The following is a 22085-nucleotide window of genomic DNA, read 5'->3' on the forward strand; positions in this document are numbered from 1 at the left end:
TGGCAAACACTGGAGGTTGCTAGCTGCAAAGCTACGAATATACCCAGACTGCGTTGTTTGCACTTTATATGGTGCGCTATCCTGGTGAGTTTATGTCCTCTGTGTGACCTGACATTTCATGTGAATTGAGGTATTGTGCTATTGGAGAGCCTTCTTGTTTTGTATATTGCAGTGACTTCCTTGTTAAATTACTATAGAATAAAATATCAGCTAACGTTTTTAAGACAAATTAATATCTTGTTTCCTGTAATTGTTTTTGAAACTCCATTTACCTTATTTGGAAAAGGCACTCTGGGCATTAGTCTGCAGACAACAAGGCTAGCCACTGTCATTTTGTTGATATTCAGTGCATTCTTTTGTTGCACAATTATCCCTCGAAACCACCAGGATTACATTCAATAAATCCACTTTGGATATGCTCTGGATAATATCTTCTGTGCTGTGTAATACTTGTAATGACCCCTAGTGTCACCTCACTACACACTTGTACACTATTCACTTTTTACCCCCAATCCCAGGTAAATATTGTATGTGTAGTTCTACAGAAATAAGAAAATGTATGCTTACCTAATAAATGTATTTCTTTTTTGACACAATGAGTCCACGGATCATCTTAATTACTAATGGGATATTCACCTCCTTGTCAGCAGGAGGAGGCAAAGAGCACCACAGCAGAGCTGTTAAATAGCTCCTCCCTTCCCTCCCACTCCAGTCATTCGACCGAAGTTAGGAAGAGAAAGGAAAAGCCAAGGTCCAGTGGTGTCTGAAGTTTACAATAACCCACAACCTGTCTAAAAAAACAGGGCGGGCTGTGGACTTATTGTGTCAAAAAAGAAATACATTTATCAGGTAAGCATACATTTTCTTTTCTTTTTTTAAGACACGATGAGTCCACGGATGATCTTAGTTACTAATGGGATTCAATACCCAAGCTAGAGTACACAGATGATACGGGAGGGACAAGACAGGGAACCTAAATGGAAGGCACCACTGCTTGAAAAACCTTTCTCCCAAAAGCGGCCTCAACCGAGGCAAAAGTGTCAAATTTGTAGAACTTTGAAAAAGTGTGAAGAGAGGACCACATCTTTGAACGCCCATGAGGAAGCAACAGCCCTCGTGGAATGAGCCGTAACTCTCTCGGGAGGCTGCTGTCCAGCAGTCTCATATGCAAAACGTATGATACTCTTCCCAAAAAGAAAGAAGCAGCCGTAGCTTTCAGTCCCTTGCGTTTTCCTGAGAAAACCACAAACAAAGAAGAAGACGAAAATCCTTAGACGCCTGCAGGAAAAACTTTAAAGCACGGACCACGTCCAAATTGTGCAGAAACCTCTCCTTCTGATAAGAAGGATTAGGACATAAGGAAGGAACAACAATCTCCTGATTAATGTTCCTGTGGTGTCATAAAACCAGAGAATTTATCCCTAGAGTGTTCAAGTAGTTAATTCTTAAACTTACAAACATATTTTAAAATATAGACTAGACCTTTGGCCTTGTCTTTGTCTAAGAAGAACACTCCCATGTAGCTTTTGATTGGTGTATGGTAGGACACACCTTAAGTGAATTAAGTATACAATGGTAGCCAACAGTTACTATGCACACGTTTTTATCTTCCTCACCTCCTGGAAGCAACTGATGAGAGAGAGAGCATTGGAGGACTGAACTGGTATATCAGCATTCTTATGCATTTACTTTGGGATAAATTCTCTTGTTCACTATGTTTAGTTCAATCTCCAAGCAGACAGCGTGAGAGAAAACTAGATTTGGGATAAAGAAGGACCCCTGAATCAGAAAGTCCTTCCGCAACGGGAGTCTCCAAAGTGGAAAAGATGTGATCTCCACCAGATCTACATACCAAATCCTGCGAGCCCAGGCCTGTGCTATGAAAATCACAGAGGCCGTTTCCTGTTTGATTCGAGCAATTACTCGAGGAAGAAGAGCAAATGGAGGACAATCCAGTCCTATCAGTTCCGCCTGGTGGTTCCTGGATCTCAACCCGTATCTTGGGAGCCTGGCATTCTGTCTCTAATTCCGGCTGAGCCCAATTGAGAATCAGACTGGAAAACACTTCCGGATGGAGATTCCCACTCCCTTGGATGAAAGGTCTGCCTGCTCAGGAAGTCCGCCTCCCAGATGTCCACCCCTGGGATGTGGATCGCCGACAGGCAGCAAGAATGGGCCTCCGCCCACTGAAAAATTTTGGATACCTCTGTCATCGCCAAGGAACTTGTTCCTCCCTGATGATTGGAGCAAACCACTCAGTAATGTTGTCCGACTGGAACCTGATAAATAGGCCAGAAAAGCATTGGAAATCGCTCTCAGTTCCAGGATGTTTATAGGAAGAACAGACTCAGACTGAGTCCAAACTCCCTGAGTCATTACAGAACCCCAGACCACGCCCCACCCCAGAAGGCTGGCGTCTGTTGTCATAATCACTTAGAACGGTCTGCGGAAGCAGGTTCCCTGAGGAGAGATGATCCAGAGACCACCACCATCGAAGTGAGTCCCTCATCTCTTGCTCCAGTCGAGGAGACAAGTCTGCATAATCTCCGTTCCATTGCCTGAGCATGCATAGCTGCAGTGGTCTGAGATAAAACCGAACAAACATGAATGATGTCTATGCACTAGGCCACTGACGGCCGAGGAATGGGCTGAAGGGTTAGAGAATTATCTATAATCATTGATTTCCTGACTTCTGTCTGCTATAAGGCACCATCCTCCATTCCTAGCAATCAGTTAGAAGAGTTAGGAGGGGGAAGAGAAACACTTTTGCGCCGTTTACAAGCTCTGTCCCTCGTGGGCGTTACTCAAGTCGTCTCCCGGTCGCCATATTCTTAATAAAAAAACACTGGGAGCAAAAAGAGAGATCCTACTTAATTAAAATATCTGTACCCCAAAGAAACAATTGTTAACACTCGCGGAAGCACCACTCTCACTGCAATTAAATAAGCAAATAGAAAACATAAGATGAAGCAACCGGGAGCAAGGGACAGACTGAACAGATACAGTTTAAACAGCTGCTCAGTCCGATGGTTTACAGTGTTTTCTCTGTGTACTAGATGTCCCGTAAAGGATCTTGCACAGATTCTATGTCAGCATTCCTGCACATTTCTTCCCTTATGCTAGAAAGACAATCTCACTGTTTCAAAGTAAAACATGCTAGTGCCTGCTTCCTTACTGCCATCATGTCCCCTAATAACACTAGGGGAATCTGAGTCCAAGTTAAATGAGGTGAAAAGAAAAATTAACAAAGTGCCCAAACTTTTTCTGAGATCCGCTCCACCAGAAATAAAGACAGCACTTACCTCATTTTCTGCCTGGCAGCAAGGCAGTCCTCAGGTTTAAGAGGTCCTCTCCCTCCCATGGACTTGGAAACAAACGAAATTCCTGAGTAAAAATCCTTCAGGCTTTCTTGGTAAGGGCAGCATCAGAATATGGGAGGCGCAGTGAGAATTATGTCCCACAAGTTCCCATTGCTCTAAAGCCACCAAAAGCTCTACTGTAGAGACTGATATGGACTACGGCTACACCCTAGAACAAAGCAGCACAATCTTGTACTGCTTTAAAAATAATAAACTCTTTATTGAACAATCTTATCTAACACCTCACTTTACCTATTCCTATCACTAACGTAGGCAAAGAGAATGACTGGAGTGGGAGGGAAGGGAGGAGCTATTTAACAGCTCTGCTGTGGTGCTCTTTGCCGCCTCATGCTGACCAGGAGGTGAATATCCCATTAGTAATTAAGATGATCCATGGACTCATCGTGTCTTAAAAAAGAAATAGCCACTATATTGTACCCATAATAATTCCAGGCTAAATGATTTTTCAGACACTCAGTTCTTTACCAGAGAGAAAACGTTAATTAGAATCTGCCAAAATTATATAAAGGTTACATAGACAGTTACATAAAAGAGGTTTTCACTCATACTCTCAAACACACAATATATCCTATCTGTTCTTACAAGGTGTGTGCATCTGTGCGTGTGCACTTACCAAAACCCTTTCTTCCTATCTAGAATGACTGTGTGGTTGCATGTGTGTGTGTGAGTGCATGTGTGTGTTTGTGTATGTGAGTGCATGTGTGTATAGAATGTCAGTGTGTGTGTATACCTACCAACCTTCCCTCCCAACTGTCCTGTATCCCTCTCAGCTGTCCTGCTTTTATCCTGTGATCTTTCTTTACTTGGGACAAGCTGACTTTCTTGGGAAGAGTGACGTACTTTGCATATGTAAAGACCTTGTCTCTTTGTTGTTAGTTTTATAACTTCCCAACCTGTGTCAATAATCACATCCTTCCTTTGAAGGTAGACCTTTGTTACACATATACACAGACACACATTTTATATCAAAACCAGGTCTAGATTCTATATGAGTTATATGCACATAAATATATATATATATATATATATATATATATATATATATATATATATATATATATATCACTACATCTTTTTTCCAAATAGGGGAAGGTATGTAGCAGAGTTAGCCTTGATAAGTCAGAAGTGTGCAAATCCAGCTTTGAGAATTAGAAAATCCACAATTTTTGAGGAAGCAACAGCCCTAGAAGAATGAGCCGTAACCCTCTCAGGAGGCTGCTGTCCAGCAGTCTCATAAGCAAAACAGATGATACTCCTCAGCCAAAAAGAAAGAGAGGTAGCCGTAGCTTTCCGACCTCTACGTTTCCCAGAGAAAACTACAAACAAAGAAGAAGACTGACGAAAGTCCTTAGTCGCTTGTAAATAACATTTTAAAGCACGAACAACGTCCAAATTGTGCTGAAGACGTTCTTTCTGAGGAGGAGGATTAGGACACGAGGAAGGAACAACAATTTCCTGATTAATGTTCCTGTCTGAAACAACCTTAGGAAGGAAACCTAGTTTAGTAGGTAGAACTACCTTATCTGAATGGAAAATAAGGTAAGGCGAAGCGTGTTGCAACGCTGAGAGTTCAGACACTCTACGAGCTGAAGAAATAGCAACAAGAAACAAAACTTTCCAAGATAACATCTTAATATCTAGGGAATGCATAGGCTCAAATGGAGCCCCCTGAAGAACTTTGAGAACTAAATTCAAACTCCATAGAGGAGTAATTGATGTGAACACAGGCCTGATCCTAACCAGTGCGTGACAAAATGATTGTACATCTGGAACCTCTGCCAGACAATTGTGTAACAAAACAGATAAGGCAGAGATCTGACCCTTTCGGGAACTTGCCGATAAACCCTTCTCCAAACCTTCTTGGAGAAAATACAAAATTCTGGGAATCCTAACTCTACTCCATGAGTAGCCCTTGGATTCACACCAATAGAGATATTTACGCCAAATCTTATGATAAATCTTTCTAGTTACAGGCTTATGAGCCTGAATCATGGTCTCTATGACCGAGTCAGAAAAACCCAGCTTGGATAAAATTAAGCGTTCAATCTCCAAGCAGTCAGCTTCAGAGAAACCAGATTTGGGTGCTGGAAAGGTCCCTGAATTAGAAGGTCCTTCCTCAACAGAAGTCTCCAAGGTGGCAGAGATGACATGTCGACCAGATCTGCATACCAAATCCTGTGAGGCCAAGTAGGAGCACTGAGGATCACCGATGCCTTCTCCTGCTTGATTCGAGCAATGACCCAAGGAAGAAGCGCAAACGGGGGAAATAGGTATGCAAGGCTGAAGGACCAAGGAACTGCCAGAGCATCTATCAGTTCCACCTGGGGATCCCTGGACCTCGACCCGTATCTCGGGAGCTTGGCATTCTGACGAGATGCCATGAGATCTAACTCTGGCCGACCCCATTTGAGAATCAGGTTGGAGAACACTTCCGTGTGGAGTTCCCACTCCCCCGGATGGAAAGTCTGCCTGCTCAGAACATCCGCCTCCCAGTTGTCCACCCCTGGGATGTGGATCGCTGACAGATAACAAGAATGGGTCTCCGCCCATCGGATTATCTTGGCTACCTCGGTCATCGCTAAGGAACTCCTCGTTCCTCCCTGATGATTGATGTAAGCCACTGAAGTTATGTTGTCCGACTGAAATCTGATAAACTGAGGCCAGGCCAACTGAGGCCAGGCCAGAAGAGCATTGAAGATTGCTCTGAGTTCCAGCATGTTTATAGGGAGTTCACACTCCCTGAGCCTTTAGGGGACCCCATACAGCTCCCCACCCTAGAAGGCTAGCATCTGTTGTCACAATCACCCAGGACGGTCTGCGAAAGCATGTTCCCTGGGATAGATGATCCAGAGACAACCACCATTGAAGAGAGTCCCTTGTCTCCTGTTCCAGGGTTATTCGAGGAGTCAAGTCTGCATAATCTCCATTCCACTGCCTGAGCATGCTTAACTGCAGAGGTCTGAGGTGGAACCGGGCAAACGGGGTGATGTACATTGCCGCCACCATCAGTCCGATTACTTCCATGCACTGGGCCACTGACGGCCGAGGATTGGACTGAAGGGCTTGACAGGTATCTAGAATCTTTGATTTCCTGACGTCTGTCAGAAAAATCCTCATAGATATAGAATCGATTAGAGTTCCCAAGAAAGTTACCCTCGTCTTCGGGATTAAGGAACTCTTTCCCAGATTTACCTTCCACCCGTGAGTTCTCAACGTCGGTATGAGATCTTGCTTGTTGACAAGATGGCGTCTGGATTAGAATATTGTCCAGATAAGGCGCCACCGCAATGCCCCGCAGTCTTAGAACCGCCAGTAGAGACCCCCGGACCTTTGTGAAAATTCTGTGTGCCATGGCCAGACCGAAAGGAAGGGCCACGAACTGAAAATGTTTGTCCAGAAAGGCAAACCTCAGGAACTTGTGATGATCTCTGTGGATAGGGACATGAAGATATGCATCCTTTAAATCTATGTCGTCATAAATTGACCCTCCTGGATCAATGGAAGAATGGTACGAAAAGTTTCCATCTTGAATGATGGAACTCTGAGAAACTTGTTTAGACTTTTGAGGTCAAAGATAGGTCTGAAGGTTCCCTCCTTTTTGGGAACCACAAACAGATTTGAATAAAAACCCTGCCCCTGTTCCTGTACTGGAACAGGAATAAACACTCCCAGGGAGGAGAGGTCTCTTACACAATGTAAGAATGCCTCTTTTTTTTATCTGGTTTGCAGACAATCTTGAAAGAAGAAATCTTCCTCGGGGAGGAAAACTTTTGAACTCCAGTTTGTATCCCTGAGACACTATTTCTATTGCCCAGGGATCCTGAACGTCCCGAACCTAAGCCTGAACGAAGAAGGAAAGTCTGCCCCCTACCAGATCCGGTCCCGGATCGGGGGCATGCCCTTCATGCTGTTTTAGATTCAACAGCAGGTTTCTTGGATTGTTTACCCTTGTTCCAAGACTGGTTGGGTCTCCAATTAGGCTTAGATTGTTCTGGTTTATAGGAGGAAGAGAATTCCCCTTGAAATTTCCAAAGGAACGAAAATTACTCTGTCGTCCTTTCTGCTTGTTTCTCTTATACTGAGGAAGGAGATGACCCTTACCTCCCGTGATATCAGAGATAGTTTCTGTCAGGCCAGGTCCAAACAAGGTCTTCCCCTTGTAAGGAATCGCTAGAAGCTTAGGCTTAGATGACACGTCCGCAGACCAAGGTTTTAACCATAAAGCCCTGCGGGAAAGGATAGAGAACCCCAAACTCTTAGCTGCCAATTTAGTAATTTGCAGAGGAGCGTCCGTAATAAAGACATTAGCTAACTTCAGAGCTTTAATCCTATTTTGGATTTCCTCTAAGGAAGTCTCAGTCTTGAGAGACTCGGACAGAGCATCAAACCAATAAGCTGCTGCACTTGTAACAGTAGCAATGCACGCAGCCGGCTGCAATAGCAGACCCTGGTGAACATAAAGTAGACCCTCTAACTTCTTGTCCATGGGATCTTTAAAAGCACAACTATCCTCAATGGGAATAGTAGTTCGCTTGGCTAAGGTGGAAATAGCCCCTTCTACCTTAGGAACTGTTTGCCAAGCTTCCCTGACAGCTTCAGCTATAGGAAACATCTTCTTGAAGATAGGAGATGGAGAGAAGGGAATACCTGATCTCTCCCATTCCTTAGAAACAGTCTCCGAAGCTAGTTTAGGAACCGGAAAAACATCTGAGTAAGAAGGAACTTCGAAATATCTGTCCAATTTACTCGACTTCGCAGGAGCGACCACTACTGTGGAATCACAGTCGTCTAAAGTAACCAAAACCTCCCTGAGTAACAGGCGGAGGTGTTCTAGTTTAAATCTGAAAGCGACAACCTCTGAATCACTCAAAGGCAATGATTTCTCTGAATCTGAAATTTCGCCTTCTGATAGAACCTCTATACCCTCCATCTCAGTTCCCTAGGAGGGTACATCCGAAACTGCCACCATGGCATCAGAAACCTCACTGACAACATGGTTGTCTTTCTTCTTACGTTTGCCTTGTAGCCTAGGAAAAGCAGAGAACGCATCAGAAATTGTGGAAGACATGAGCGCAGCTATGTCTTTTAAAGTAACTCCAGCAGGTGCTAGAGCAGAAGTACAGGGCACTGCTTGTGCAGGCGTTAAAGATTGGGACGCTTGGGGAGAAAGCTGCAGCATACTCTGATTCTCGTCATTAGACTCCTGAGAAGCATCCGCTTTAGAAAAAATTTGTTCATGAAATATTTGTTCTCTATAACTTAACGCCCTCTCAATACACGAAGGACAAAAAGGAGTAGGAGGTTCCACATTGGCATCCAAACACATGGAGCAAGTAACATTTTGCACAGCTCCTATATCCATATTGAAAAATAGCAATCACAAAACAATTTTTTTTATTTTTTTTAATCAACAAAACTGTTACTGTCCCTTTAAAAATTCAAAACTAAACGTTTTTAATGCAGGGAGAAAAACAGAATTTATGTTTACCTGATAAATTACTTTCTCCAACGGTGTGTCCGGTCCACGGCGTCATCCTTACTTGTGGGATATTCTCTTCCCCAACAGGAAATGGCAAAGAGCCCAGCAAAGCTGGTCACATGATCCCTCCTAGGCTCCGCCTACCCCAGTCATTCGACCGACGTTAAGGAGGAATATTTGCATAGGAGAAACCATATGGTACCGTGGTGACTGTAGTTAAAGAAAATAAATTATCAGACCTGATTAAAAAAACCAGGGCGGGCCGTGGACCGGACACACCGTTGGAGAAAGTAATTTATCAGGTAAACATAAATTCTGTTTTCTCCAACATAGGTGTGTCCGGTCCACGGCGTCATCCTTACTTGTGGGAACCAATACCAAAGCTTTAGGACACGGATGAAGGGAGGGAGCAAATCAGGTCACCTAAATGGAAGGCACCACGGCTTGCAAAACCTTTCTCCCAAAAATAGCCTCAGAAGAAGCAAAAGTATCAAACTTGTAAAATTTGGTAAAAGTGTGCAGTGAAGACCAAGTCGCTGCCCTACATATCTGATCAACAGAAGCCTCGTTCTTGAAGGCCCAAGTGGAAGCCACAGCCCTAGTGGAATGAGCTGTGATTCTTTCGGGAGGCTGCCGTCCGGCAGTCTCGTAAGCCAATCTGATGATGCTTTTAATCCAAAAAGAGAGAGAGGTAGAAGTTGCTTTTTGACCTCTCCTTTTACCGGAATAAACAACAAACAAGGAAGATGTTTGTCTAAAATCCTTTGTAGCATCTAAATAGAATTTTAGAACGCGAACAACATCCAAATTGTGCAACAAACGTTCCTTCTTTGAAACTGGTTTCGGACACAGAGAAGGTACGATAATCTCCTGGTTAATGTTTTTGTTAGAAACAACTTTTGGAAGAAAACCAGGTTTAGTACGTAAAACCACCTTATCTGCGTGGAACACCAGATAAGGAGGAGAACACTGCAGAGCAGATAATTCTGAAACTCTTCTAGCAGAAGAAATTGCAACTAAAAACAAAACTTTCCAAGATAATAACTTAATATCAACGGAATGTAAGGGTTCAAACGGAACCCCCTGAAGAACTGAAAGAACTAAATTGAGACTCCAAGGAGGAGTCAAAGGTTTGTAAACAGGCTTAATTCTAACCAGAGCCTGAACAAAGGCTTGAACATCTGGCACAGCAGCCAGCTTTTTGTGAAGTAACACCGACAAGGCAGAAATCTGTCCCTTCAGGGAACTTGCAGATAATCCTTTTTCCAATCCTTCTTGAAGGAAGGATAGAATCCTAGGAATCTTAACCTTGTCCCAAGGGAATCCTTTAGATTCACACCAACAGATATATTTTTTCCAAATTTTGTGGTAAATCTTTCTAGTTACAGGCTTTCTGGCCTGAACAAGAGTATCGATAACAGAATCTGAGAACCCTCGCTTCGATAAAATCAAGCGTTCAATCTCCAAGCAGTCAGCTGGAGTGAAACCAGATTCGGATGTTCGAACGGACCCTGAACAAGAAGGTCTCGTCTCAAAGGTAGCTTCCAAGGTGGAGCCGATGACATATTCACCAGATCTGCATACCAAGTCCTGCGTGGCCACGCAGGAGCTATCAAGATCACCGACGCCCTCTCCTGATTGATCCTGGCTACCAGCCTGGGGATGAGAGGAAACGGCGGGAACACATAAGCTAGTTTGAAGGTCCAAGGTGCTACTAGTGCATCCACTAGAGCCGCCTTGGGATCCCTGGATCTGGACCCGTAGCAAGGAACTTTGAAGTTCTGACGAGAGGCCATCAGATCCATGTCTGGAATGCCCCACAGCTGAGTGAATTGGGCAAAGATTTCCGGATGGAGTTCCCACTCCCCCGGATGCAATGTCTGACGACTCAGAAAATCCGCTTCCCAATTTTCCACTCCTGGGATGTGGATAGCAGACAGGTGGCAGGAGTGAGACTCCGCCCATAGAATGATTTTGGTCACTTCTTCCATCGCTAGGGAACTCCTTGTTCCCCCCTGATGGTTGATGTACGCAACAGTTGTCATGTTGTCTGATTGAAACCGTATGAACTTGGCCCTCGCTAGCTGAGGCCAAGCCTTGAGAGCATTGAATATCGCTCTCAGTTCCAGAATATTTATCGGTAGAAGAGATTCTTCCCGAGACCAAAGACCCTGAGCTTTCAGGGATCCCCAGACCGCGCCCCAGCCCATCAGACTGGCGTCGGTCGTGACAATGACCCACTCTGGTCTGCGGAACGTCATCCCTTGTGACAGGTTGTCCAGGGACAGCCACCAACGGAGTGAGTCTCTGGTCCTCTGATTTACTTGTATCTTCGGAGACAAGTCTGTATAGTCCCCATTCCACTGACTGAGCATGCACAGTTGTAATGGTCTTAGATGAATGCGCGCAAAAGGAACTATGTCCATTGCCGCTACCATCAACCCGATCACTTCCATGCACTGAGCTATGGAAGGAAGAGGAACGGAATGAAGTATCCGACAAGAGTCTAGAAGTTTTGTTTTTCTGGCCTCTGTCAGAAAAATCCTCATTTCTAAGGAGTCTATTATTGTTCCCAAGAAGGGAACCCTTGTTGACGGAGATAGAGAACTCTTTTCCACGTTCACTTTCCATCCGTGAGATCTGAGAAAGGCCAGGACAATGTGCGTGTGAGCCTTTGCTTGAGGAAGGGACGACGCTTGAATCAGAATGTCGTCCAAGTAAGGTACTACAGCAATGCCCCTTGGTCTTAGCACAGCTAGAAGGGACCCTAGTACCTTTGTGAAAATCCTTGGAGCAGTGGCTAATCCGAAAGGAAGCGCCACGAACTGGTAATGTTTGTCCAGGAATGCGAACCTTAGGAACCGATGATGTTCCTTGTGGATAGGAATATGTAGATACGCATCCTTTAAATCCACCGTGGTCATGAATTGACCTTCCTGGATGGAAGGAAGAATAGTCCGAATGGTTTCCATCTTGAACGATGGAACCTTGAGAAACTTGTTTAAGATCTTGAGATCTAAGATTGGTCTGAACGTTCCCTCTTTTTTGGGAACTATGAACAGATTGGAGTAGAACCCCATCCCTTGTTCTCTTAATGGAACAGGATGAATCACTCCCATTTTTAACAGGTCTTCTACACAATGTAAGAATGCCTGTCTTTTTATGCGGTCTGAAGACAACTGAGACCTGTGGAACCTCCCCCTTGGGGGAAGTCCCTTGAATTCCAGAAGATAACCTTGGGAGACTATTTCTAGCGCCCAAGGATCCAGAACATCTCTTGCCCAAGCCTGAACGAAGAGAGAGAGTCTGCCCCCCACCAGATCCGGTCCCGGATCGGGGGCCAACATTTCATGCTGTCTTGGTAGCAGTGGCAGGTTTCTTGGCCTGCTTTCCCTTGTTCCAGCCTTGCATTGGTCTCCAAGCTGGCTTGGCTTGAGAAGTATTACCCTCTTGCTTAGAGGACGTAGCACCTTGGGCTGGTCCGTTTCTACGAAAGGGACGAAAATTAGGTTTATTTTTTGCCTTGAAAGGCCGATCCTGAGGAAGGGCGTGGCCCTTACCCCCAGTGATATCAGAGATAATCTCTTTCAAGTCAGGGCCAAACAGCGTTTTCCCCTTGAAAGGAATGTTAAGTAGCTTGTTCTTGGAAGACGCATCAGCCGACCAAGATTTCAACCAAAGCGCTCTGCGCGCCACAATAGCAAACCCAGAATTCTTAGCCGCTAACCTAGCCAATTGCAAAGTGGCGTCTAGGGTGAAAGAATTAGCCAATTTGAGAGCATTGATTCTGTCCATAATCTCCTCAAAAGGAGGAGAATCACTATCGACCGCCTTTATCAGCTCATCGAACCAGAAACATGCGGCAGTAGCGACAGGGACAATGCATGAAATTGGTTGTAGAAGGTAACCTTGCTGAACAAACATCTTTTTAAGCAAACCTTCTAATTTTTTATCCATAGGATCTTTGAAAGCACAACTATCCTCTATGGGTATAGTGGTGCGTTTGTTTAAAGTGGAAACCGCTCCCTCGACCTTGGGGACTGTCTGCCATAAGTCCTTTCTGGGGTCGACCATAGGAAACAATTTTTTAAATATGGGGGGAGGGACGAAAGGAATACCGGGCCTTTCCCATTCTTTATTAACAATGTCCGCCACCCGCTTGGGTATAGGAAAAGCTTCTGGGAGCCCCGGCACCTCTAGGAACTTGTCCATTTTACATAGTTTCTCTGGGATGACCAACTTGTCACAATCATCCAGAGTGGATAATACCTCCTTAAGCAGAATGCGGAGATGTTCCAACTTAAATTTAAATGCAATCACATCAGGTTCAGCTTGTTGAGAAATGTTCCCTGAATCAGTAATTTCTCCCTCAGACAAAACCTCCCTGGCCCCATCAGACTGGGTTAGGGGCCCTTCAGAAATATTATTATCAGCGTCGTCATGCTCTTCAGTATCTAAAACAGAGCAGTCGCGCTTACGCTGATAAGTGTTCATTTTGGCTAAAATGTTTTTGACAGAATTATCCATTACAGCCGTTAATTGTTGCATAGTAAGGAGTATTGGCGCGCTAGATGTACTAGGGGCCTCCTGAGTGGGCAAGACTCGTGTAGACGAAGGAGGGAATGATGCAGTACCATGCTTACTCCCCTCACTTGAGGAATCATCTTGGGCATCATTGTCATTGTCACATAAATCACATTTATTTAAATGAATAGGAATTCTGGCTTCCCCACATTCAGAACACAGCCTATCTGGTAGTTCAGACATGTTAAACAGGCATAAACTTGATAACAAAGTACAAAAAACGTTTTAAAATAAAACCGTTACTGTCACTTTAAATTTTAAACTGAACACACTTTATTACTGCAATTGCGAAAAAACATGAAGGAATTGTTCAAAATTCACCAAATTTTCACCACAGTGTCTTAAAGCCTTAAAAGTATTGCACACCAAATTTGGAAGCTTTAACCCTTAAAATAACGGAACTGGAGCCGTTTTGAACTTTAACCCCTTTACAGTCCCTGGTATCTGCTTTGCTGAGACCCAACCAAGCCCAAAGGGGAATACGATACCAAATGACGCCTTCAGAAAGTCTTTTCTAAGTATCAGAGCTCCTCTCACATGCGACTGCATGCCATGCCTCTCAAAAACAAGTGCGCAACACCGGCGCGAAAATGAGGCTCTGCTTATGCTTTGGGAAAGCCCCTAAAGAATAAGGTGTCTAAAACAGTGCCTGCCGATATTATTATATCAAAATACCCAGATAAAATGATTCCTCAAGGCTAAATATGTGTTGATAATGAATCGATTTAGCCCAGAAAAAGTCTACAGTCTTAATAAGCCCTTGTGAAGCCCTTATTTACGATCGTAATAAACATGGCTTACCGGATCCCATAGGGAAAATGACAGCTTCCAGCATTACATCGTCTTGTTAGAATGTGTCATACCTCAAGCAGCAAGAGACTGCTCACTGTTCCCCCAACTGAAGTTAATTGCTCTCAACAGTCCTGTGTGGAACAGCCATGGATTTTAGTGACGGTTGCTAAAATCATTTTCCTCATACAAACAGAAATCTTCATCTCTTTTCTGTTTCTGAGTAAATAGTACATACCAGCACTATTTCAAAATAACAAACTCTTGATTGAATAATAAAAAACTACAGTTAAACACTAAAAAACTCTAAGCCATCTCCGTGGAGATGTTGCCTGTACAACGGCAAAGAGAATGACTGGGGTAGGCGGAGCCTAGGAGGGATCATGTGACCAGCTTTGCTGGGCTCTTTGCCATTTCCTGTTGGGGAAGAGAATATCCCACAAGTAAGGATGACGCCGTGGACCGGACACACCTATGTTGGAGAAAATGTATCAAACAGAAAGGCAAAAGTTATACAGATTACCTTGACTCAAATAACTGACTAAAACGATACTGTGACTTTAAATTTCAAACAGAAAACTATTTTCCTGTTTAAAATAGAAAAACGTATCCTCAGCTAAGAATCACAAAAATAACAAGTTCAAACACCTCTACGCCTCAGCAGCTCTGATGAGGCGCCTACCTGCCGACCGGTCTCACTGCAATGTCCCAGTGGAGCAGAGGATAAGTACCTAAAAAACGCTTGCTTTCAAGTTTATCATCAAAACCATGCGGTTCTAGATCGACACAGATTCTCTTGCTGTTTTGAGAAGAAAAGTCGCCCCACAGCCAAACTGAAACCGCTCCATGTACTGAACAACTGTGCAGCGTAATACCAAGTGTGCAAAAACATAGCCCCGTCCATCGTGGGCGTTATACTATACACAACCTGACCGGCTTCATTTTAAACAAAAATACTGATAGGGAAAGAAAAAGCTTAACTCCCAGCCCCAGTGCCTGTACTTAAGCTGTCTGAAAAATACCCTCCAAGCATAGAGAGTCTGAGTCCCATCATAAAGAGCCCCATTGCTGAGCCCTATATGATATAGTAGTAAAAACAAGTGCCCACTTTCCTCTGAGTGCATAAACCTTCCCAGAATAACAAAGTCAGCACTTACCTTAATGCTGTCCGACAGCAGGACAGCCCAACAGGTTTAAGAGGTCCTCTCCCTCCTATGGCCCTGTTGAAAAATGATAAGGCCTGAGTTAGACTTGCTTAGGCCATCAGGATAAGGGCAGCACAAGTGTATGGGAGGCGCAATGAGAATTATGTCCCACAAGTTCCCATTGCTTTAAAGCCACCAAAAGCTCTACTGAAGAGACTGATATGGACTATGGCTACACCCTAGAACAAAGCAGCACAATCTTGCACTACTTTAAAAATAATAAACTCTTGATTGAAGAATCTTTTCTAACACCTCACTTTACCTCTTCCTATCACTAACGTAGGCAAAGAGAATGACTGGAGTGGGAGGGAAGGGAGGAGCTATTTAACAGCTCTGCTGTGGTGCTCTTTGCCTCCTCCTGCTGACCAGGAGGTGAATATCCCATAAGTAATGAAGATGATCCATGGACTCATCGTGTCTTTAAAAAGAAAATGTTTTTTACCCATAACTAAACATTTTGTATAATAGTCTCAAGGTGCTTACTGTCGCTTTAATAATAAGTACTAAATAACGTCTGTGGTCTTTGAAATACTCACCTTCTGAACCCAACTCCACAGGAACCACTGGCTGAATCCCAGAGGCCAGGCTGACAAAGAAATCCTTCAGGAAGAAGAGAGCATCCTGGAGAAATAAAGGAAGTAGGTAGGAATGAGAGAGACGGCAGCTCCAGAGTGTGAGAAGGTGGGAGTGAGAAAAAAAAGAGACTGTTCTATGAGAAGTGAAGCAGTTACAGAGCGAGAATACATTGCAGGATGGTCAGTAGGCAAAAGCAGAGGGGCATGAGGAGATAAATGCCAGAAATAAAGGCACATAGGGAAACTGCTACACCTTGGTGTGGTGTGAGACCTACCTGGTCAATGTTCAGGCGCAGTGGCATTAAAGACATTCGGAGGCAGCACTCTGGTCCTCCCAACCCAGCTTCAGGACGCACATGGAGAGCTTTTATAGTCAGCTTGTAGGAAAGTACAAACATGGTGAGACACTCTACAATTAACACAAGGAAATGTAACATTCCCCCTACAGCTATGTCTCAAAACATTCCCTATTACTTTCTAAACTTTTCCTTTCACTCTTCTCCAGCATTTTCAATCATACCAGTAACCCCTTTTCTCACCATATTAGAATGAGCCCTTCGTGGCATCTTCTCGCTGGTGTAAAGATACAGGAACTTGTTGATCTGAGACGAGGCAAGGCGGTCCCTGATCTCCAGCTCTTGCACAATAAATACTTGACGAGCTAGTGGTACCTCCTCCGCCTCTCCGGTTTGCAATTGATCAATTTCGTTCCCTAGGGGTGCTGGGTAGGTCTCATGTTGGAAGCTCACCTGAGGGAAATAAAACAACAATTTAAAGGACCAATAGACTTGACATTTCAACAATGTATAAAATGTTTCATTATTAAAAGTGAAACATTATTGCAACATACAATCATTATTTATTTTGCTGCCTTTTTCTATAAAATATATCTAAAAATTGTGATTGTTTCACTTTTTCTCACAGGGAGGTTTGGGTTAATACTTTTCAGGCAATTTATGTGAGCTTTTGTTTACTTCACCCTCCCCCCCCCCCCTAAGATTCTCAGCAGTCACATGTTTGTAAAAGGTGGATAATCAATTTTGTATCAACACTCATGATAGGAGAATCATTCTTTGCAATAGTAACTACGTTGAATCAGTGCTAAACCACCTTAAAGGTAGAGATAAGGGCCGGCTTAACAGAATTTGTGCTATATCTGAATATTAGTTTGTGATTGGTTAGGAAGGATTCTTTTGTTCTGGGGGATAGGGGATTCAGTGAAATGAATAAACATAAAACAATATAGTAATTTAACAAAATAAAGCTGCAGTTTTCATTGTAAAATCATTCTCAGACATAAAGGTTCATAATCATGTAGTTTACAATTTGTGTTTAGTGGTCCTTTAAGTATAATACAGCTTATCTTTACTTGCATAGTGTTACCACAGCACTTTATACTAGTAACAGTACAAGACATACAAGTGAATTGCACAGTTCCTGCCCTAAAGAGCTTACAATCTACAATGAAGTGAGGACAGACTGAGAGGGTTATTGGTTAACAACATAGACGAGCTGATAGTGATACTTTTTTCAGAGCGTCTTTATTATGAATTTATGGTTCTCACCTTTGTCAACTGAATCTCTATCAAAATGTCATGAATCCTCCCATTCCCGCCTTGTGTTCTCCATGTGTTCTGAGGTCGGTTAGTGACAGAGGACCGTGATGGGGACCCCCGAGCGCTCTGTAAACTTGTCCTTGTCCTGCAGTACAAAGGAGAGCACAAAAACATAATTTATGCTTATTTGATAAATTTATTTCTCTTGTAGTGTATCCAGTCCACGGATCATCCATTACTTATGGGATATATTCTCCTTCCCAACAGGAAGCTGCAAGAGTCCACCCACAGCAAAGCTGCTATATAGCTCCTCCCCTAACTGCCATTACCAGTCATTCGACCGAAAACATGCAGAGAAAGGAAAACCATAGGGTGCAGTGGTGACTGTAGTTTAATGGAAAAATTACCTGCCTTAAAGTGACAGGGCGGGCCGTGGACTGGATACACTACAAGAGAAATACATTTATCAAATAAGCATAAATTATGTTTTCTCATGTTAAGTGTATCCAGTCCACGGATCATCCATTACTTATGGGATACCAATACCAAAGCTAAAGTACACGGATGATGGGAGGGACAAGGCAGGTACTTAAACGGAAGTTACCACTGCCTGTAAAAAACCCTTTCTCCCAAAAATAGCCTCCGAAGAAGCAAGGTATCAAATTTGTTAAATTTGAAAAAGTATGAAACGCAGACCAAGACTCCGTCTTGTAATCTGTTCAACAGAAGCCACATTTAAAAAAGGCCCAAGTGAAAACCACAGCTCTAGTAGAATGAGCTGTAATCCCTTCAGGAGGCTGCTGTCCAGCAGTCTCATAAGCTAAATGAATTATGCTTTTTAACCAAAAAGACAGAGAGGTTGCTGAAGTCCTTTGACCTCTCCTCTGTCCAGAATAGACAACAAACAAGGTGAATGTTTGATGAAAATCTGTAGTAGCTTGTAAGTAAAACTTTAAAACACGAACCACGTCCAAATTGTGTAATAGACGTTCCTTCTTTGAAGAAGGATTAGGATACAAGAATGGAACAACAATCTCTTGAGTGATATTCTTGTTAGATACCACCTTAGGTAAAAACCCAGGTTGGTACACAGGACTACCTTATCCGTACGGAGAACCAGATAAGGAGAATCACATTGCAACGCAGATAACTCGGAGACTCTATGAGCCGAGGAAATAGCTACCAAAAAGGAACTTTCCAAGATAGAAGTTTGATATCTATGGAATGAAAAGGTTCAAATGGAACTCCTTGAAGAACCTTAAGAACCAGCTTTAAGCTCCATGGCGGAGCAACATTTTTAACCACAGGCTTGGTTCTAACCAAAGCCTGACCAAATGCCTGAACGTCTAGAATACCTGCCAGACGCTTGTGCAAAAGGACAGAGTAGAAATCTGTCCTTTTAAAGAACTAGCTGACAACCCTTTTCTCAAAATCATCTTGGAGAAAAGATAATATCCTGGGAATCCAGACTTTACTCCATGAGTAACCCTTGGATTCATAACAATAAGATATTTACACCATATCTTATGTTAAATTTTCCTAGAGACAGGCTTTTATGCCTGTATTAAGGTATCAATTACTGACTCGGAGAAGCCATGCTTTGATAACATCAAGCGTTCTGTCTCCAGGCAGTCCATCTCAGATTAGTTATATTTAGATGGTTGAAAAGACCCTGAGGTAGAGGGTCCTGTCTCAGAAGCAGAGACCGTGGTGGAAAGGATGACATGTCCACCAGATCTGCATACCAGGTCCTGCGTGGCCACGCAGGCGCTGTCAAAAGCACCAAAGCACTCTCCTGCTTGATCTTGTGCAAACCCCTCCGGAGGGAATTCCCACTCCCCCGGATGAAAAGTCTGACGACTTAGAAAATCTGCCTCCCAGTTCTCAACACCTGGGATAGGGATAGCTTTTAGACAAGAGTGAGTCTCTGTCCAGTGAATTATTTTAAGACTTCTAACATTGCTAGGGAACTTCTGTTCCCCCTTGATGGTTGATGTAAGCCACAGTCGTGATATTGTCCGACTGAAATATAATGTACCTCAGAGTTGCTAACTGAGGCCAAGTCTGAAGAGCATGGAATATCGCTCCCAGTTCCAGAATATTCATTAGAAGGAGGGTCTCCTCCTGAGTCCACTATCCCTGAGCCTTCAGGGAGTTCCAGACTGTATCCCAACCTAAAAGGCTGGCATCTGTTGTAACAATTGTCCCATCTGACCTGCGGAAGGTCATACCCTTGGACAGATGGACCCGAGATAGTCACCAGAGAAGAGAATCTCTGGTTTCTTGGTCCGGATTTAACAGGAGAACAAATCTGTGTAATCCCCGTTCCTCTGGCTGAGCATGCATAGTTGCAGTGGTCTGAAATGTAGGCGTGCAAACGGTACTATGTCCCTTGCCGCTACCATTAAGCCGATTACATTCATGTACTGAGCCACCAAAGGGCGCGGATGGAATGAAGAACACGGCAGAAATTTAGAAACTTTGACAACCTGGACTCCGTCAGGTAAATTTTAATTTCTACAAAATCTATCAGAATCCCTAGGAGGGAAACCCTTGATATTGGGGATAGAGAACTCTTTCCTTGTTCACTTTCCACCCATGCGATCTCAGAAATGCCAGTACTACGTCCGTATGAGACTTGGCAACTTGGATGTTTGACGCCTGTATCAGGATGTCGTCTAAATAAGGGGCCACTTCTATGCCCCGCGGCCTAAGGACCGCCAAAGTGACCCCAGAACCTCCATAAAGATTCTAGGGGCTGTAGTTAACCCAAAGGAAAGAGCTACAAACTGGTAATGCCTGTCTAGAAAGGCAAACCTGAAAAACCGATGGTGATCTTTATGCATCGTAATGTGAGGATAAGCATCCTTCAAATCCATTGTAGTCCTCTATTGACTCTCCTGGATCATAGTTAAGATGGTACGAATAGTTTCCATCTTAAATGATAGAATTCTAAAGAATTTGTTTAAGATCTTTTAGATCCAAAATAGGTCTGAAGGTTTCCTTTCCTTGGGAACCACAAACCGATTTGAGGAAAACTGTGTCCCTGTTCCTCTATTGGAACTGAATGGGTCACGTACACAATGCAAGAATGTCTCTTTCTTTATCTGGTTTGCAGATAAATGTGAAAGGCAAAAACTCCCCTTTTTTGGGGGGGAAAGCTTTGAAATCCAGAAGATATCTCTGGGGTATAATTTCCAATGCCCAGGGATCCTGGGCATCTCTTGCCCACGCCTGGGCGAAGAATGAAGTCTGCCCCCTATAGGATCCGTTACCAGATAGGGGTCCGTTCCTCATGCTGTTTTAGAGGCAGCAGCAGGCTCCTTGACCTGCTTATCTTTGTTCCAGGTCCGGTTGTCTCCAGACCGCCTTGGACTGAGCAAAAGTTCCCTCTTATTTTGCCTTAGAGGAAGTTGATGCCACACCTGCCTTGAATTTTCGAAAGGCACGAAAATTAGGCCTTTTTTGTCCCTTGATTTGGACCTGTCCTGAGGAAGGGCATGATCTTTTCCTCCAGTGATATAAGTAATAATCTCCTTCAAACTAGGCCTGAATAGGGTCTGCCCCTTGAAGGGAAGTTAAGTAGCTTATTTATTAAAGTCACAACAGCTGACCATGATATAAGCCATAGCGCTCTGCGCGCCAGTATAGTACAAAACAGAATTCTTAGCCGTTAGTCTAGTCAAAGGAACAAAGGCATCAGAAAACAAAGGAATTGGCTAGCTTAAGTGCTCTAAGCTTGTCAAATATATTCATCCAATGGAGCCTGTAAAGCCTCATCAAGAGACTCAAACCAAAACGCCGCAGCAGCAGTGACAGGAGCAATGCGTGCAAGGGGCTGCAGGATAAAACCTTGTTGAATAAACATTTTTTATCCATTGGATCTAAAAAAGCACAACAGTCCTCGCCAGAGGTAGTGGTACGCTTAGCTAGAGTAGAAACTCTTCTCTCCACCTTAGGAACTGTCTGCCATAAGTCCCGTGTGGTGGCAACTATTAGAAAACATTCTTCTAAAAAATAGGAGGGGAAGAGAACGGCACACCTGGTCTATCCCATTCCTTATGAAAAATTTTAGTAAACCTCTTTAGGTATTGGAAAAACATAAGTACACACCGGCACTGCATATTATTTATCCAGTCTACACAATTTCTCTGGCACTGCGATTGTACACATTCATTCAGAGCAGCTAAAGCCTCCCTGAGCAACAAGTGGAGGTTCTCAAGCATAAATTTTAAATGTAGAAATATCAGAATCAGGTTAAATCATCTTCCCTGAGTCACAAATATCACCCACAGACTAAGCATATTGTGAGGTAGTATCAGACATGGTTCTTAAAGCGTCTGTATGCTCTGTATCTACCCCCAGAGCTGTTTTGCTTTCCTTTAATTTCAGGTAGTCTGACTAATACTGCTGCCAGTGTATTATACACAACCTTTGCCATGTCTTGTAAAATAAACGCTATGGGCGCCATTGATATACTTGGCGCCATTTGAGCGTGAGTCCCTGGAGCGGGAGTC

The 22085-nt window shown here is 43.6% G+C and overlaps 1 protein-coding gene across 3 annotated transcripts in view; it reads right to left on the reverse strand.

Annotated features, from left to right (window-relative positions):
• ATG2A (autophagy related 2A) overlaps positions 1–22085 on the reverse strand; it is a 514214-nt gene that overhangs the window by 89630 nt on the left and 402499 nt on the right. For all 3 annotated transcript variants that reach the window (XM_053720124.1, XM_053720123.1, XM_053720125.1), the window contains exons 32-35: positions 17578–17713; positions 16552–16761; positions 16288–16389; positions 15974–16058 (exon numbers count right to left, since the gene is read on the reverse strand). In XM_053720124.1, the coding sequence (XP_053576099.1) occupies positions 15974–16058; positions 16288–16389; positions 16552–16761; positions 17578–17713 (533 nt within the window). The remainder of the gene's footprint in view (positions 1–15973; positions 16059–16287; positions 16390–16551; positions 16762–17577; positions 17714–22085) is intronic.

This window comes from Bombina bombina, chromosome 7 (genome assembly GCF_027579735.1).
Source record: "Bombina bombina isolate aBomBom1 chromosome 7, aBomBom1.pri, whole genome shotgun sequence".
In the NCBI taxonomy this organism is placed as follows: domain Eukaryota; kingdom Metazoa; phylum Chordata; class Amphibia; order Anura; family Bombinatoridae; genus Bombina; species Bombina bombina.